At 60.1% G+C, this 2,226-nt stretch overlaps 1 protein-coding gene across 1 annotated transcript in view; it reads left to right on the top strand.

Annotated features, from left to right (window-relative positions):
* The first annotated feature begins 1,149 nt into the window (after window positions 1-1,149).
* LOC113837377 (translation initiation factor IF-2-like) overlaps window positions 1,150-2,226 on the top strand; it is a 4,196-nt gene continuing 3,119 nt past the window's right edge. Inside the window, exons 1-2 of the mRNA XM_035449106.1 lie at window positions 1,150-1,308; window positions 1,447-2,163. Of these exons, the coding sequence (XP_035304997.1) occupies window positions 1,150-1,308; window positions 1,447-2,163 (876 nt within the window). The remainder of the gene's footprint in view (window positions 1,309-1,446; window positions 2,164-2,226) is intronic.

Below are 2,226 nucleotides of genomic sequence, written 5' to 3'. Positions count from 1 at the left end.
GTGTTTCCTGAACTTTCCCCTTTCCCTTTCCCCAGCTGATTAGCAAATCAATGTGGAACTGAGAAGTTGAGTTCCCATCAATGGGATGAGACAAAGTCACCTCCACCAGGAATAAAATGCGGAAGCCATGTGTGCTTGAAAACTGGGTTTGAGTTTTGGCACAAGCGCGCGCACACACACCTTGTAGACATTTATTTTTAATTGCCTGGGTGTTTTGCTTGCATTATGTCTCTGCAGTTCCTGGGGAAGCCAGAAGAGGGCACCAGTTTCCCTGGAACTGGAGTTTCCGGCAGTTGCGAAGCGCTGCCTACGGTCTTAATCTCTGATCCATGTTTATATCTCCCTGCAAGCACTGATTTTGCAAAGTTGATGATGATAAATTGCCTTGCTGAGTTATTTTTGCTTTCTTCCTTGTGTTCTTTTGTGCAATGCCAACATCATTCTTTTCCAACACTCAGGAGGCAGAGGGATGCCACACACTCAATTCAGTCTGAGCTACATAGTAAATCCCAGAGAATTATATAATTCTAAGTGAGGCCAGGGAGACTACAGCCTTCGGGTTCATCTGGACCTGGAGTTACATGTGGCACTGAACTGCCTGACGTGGGTACTGGGAACTGAACTTGAGTCCAGCTGCCAGCGAGGAACCAACTCCTAACTGCTGTTCTCCGCAGCCACACCACCAGGACCCGCCCTCCTAACAAACCTCAACGAGGGGCTCATTTGCTTCGTTGCTCAAATTTTAAAATTTGAGCACGTGTAATTTTATTTAGCAATGCTGAGTACTTAATACGTGGAAATCATTCCCCTACACGCGCCCCATTCGTCGTACTCCTCCCCTAACTCCCATGTTGCTTTCGGTTATCCGTGGCCAGGAGGGAGAGATACAAATACCTGTCTCGACTCCAACGAGATCGCATTCACGTTTCCCACATTACAGCGTTAATATATTCAATAGTCGTTTTATTATTGCTGTGGTTAACCCCTTGCTGAGAGTAACTCATCAACTACTACGGATGTTAACGTCCCCGTTTTACAGGGCTCTAGGGTTCGAGGATCCCCCTGGGAATCATGGCCATAGGCACTGTCACACCTTATTGGATTCCCCCGGCGAGCCTCTGACTTGGGTGCCGCTGCCCCACTTGACGGATGAAAGGACTGGAAAGCAGTGCACCCTTGAATCGGAAGCACGGGCGCCGGGAGAGCCCGTGTTTCGCAATCCATCCTTCCGGAGGACTCCCCGAGGAACAGAGGTTACAGGGGGGCCCTCTCCCATCAGCATCCCCCCCACCCCCTGAAAGCACCGGAGTGACACAGGGCTCGCTGTCACTCGCCCGACGCTGCGATCCGGGGCCTGGCCTCTCCCTCCATCCCTCCCTCCCTCTCTCTGCCCGGGAATCAGGCATCGGGTGAAATCACCAGCACCCCGGTCTCAAAACGCGCCAGGCCCGCAGGGGCTTTTTCTTTTTTTTTTTTATTGCTTCACCGCCCGGGAAAGAGCACGTGCCCCGTGTCCCCGCCCACTCTTCCGGGCCGGCCAACTGCGAGGCTCGGATTGGGCGGCGGAGGACCACGCCCCCTCCCCGCGACCAATCCGCTGCCTCGCTGGGCACGCTCCCTCCTTCACGGCCCCGCCTCGCCGCCCCACGTTACGTCCATCCTTCCCCCGCCCCCCCTCCACCCCCCACTCTCCGTTATCCCGAAGCTGCGGCTGCACGAGGCGAACCCACCTCCTCCGGCCTCCCATTGGCCGCTGAGGTCCCGCGCGAGCGGGATGGAGCCCTAGGTCCCCGCCCTCGGGAGCCCGGGCCCGAGCCTCCCCGAGCGGCCTTTCTCCGGGAGCCGGCGTGCGTGCGTGCGGGGGGGGGCGGGAGGGGGGGCGGACGTGCTGTTGGGGAGGTGAGGGGAGGCCGCCGCCCGCAGTCGGGCGCTGCAGGCCGCGCGACGACGCCCCGCTCTGACGCCCCGCGCTGCCCCGCCATCTGCGCACGCCCCGCCCCTCCCGCCCAGCCCGGCGGGCGCGCGCGCGCGCCCTCCGGAGCCGGTTCGTTCACGGAGGGTCGTCCCGCTCCTCGCGCCCGCCCGCCCGGGGAGCTGCTGGCCTCGGCGGCGTTTCCCCCTTCCCAGGCGCGCACGCTCACTCGGCGGCTCGCCGTCGCCTTCGTGCGCGCGCGCGCGCGGTCTCGCGCGCCCGTGCTCCGGGGGTCTACTGGCCCGGCCGGGCCG

Source organism: Cricetulus griseus, chromosome 9 (genome assembly GCF_003668045.3).
Source record: "Cricetulus griseus strain 17A/GY chromosome 9, alternate assembly CriGri-PICRH-1.0, whole genome shotgun sequence".
NCBI lineage: Eukaryota > Metazoa > Chordata > Mammalia > Rodentia > Cricetidae > Cricetulus > Cricetulus griseus.
The sequence above is the reverse complement of the archived record's forward strand: the minus strand, read 5'-3'. Positions and strand labels throughout refer to the sequence as shown.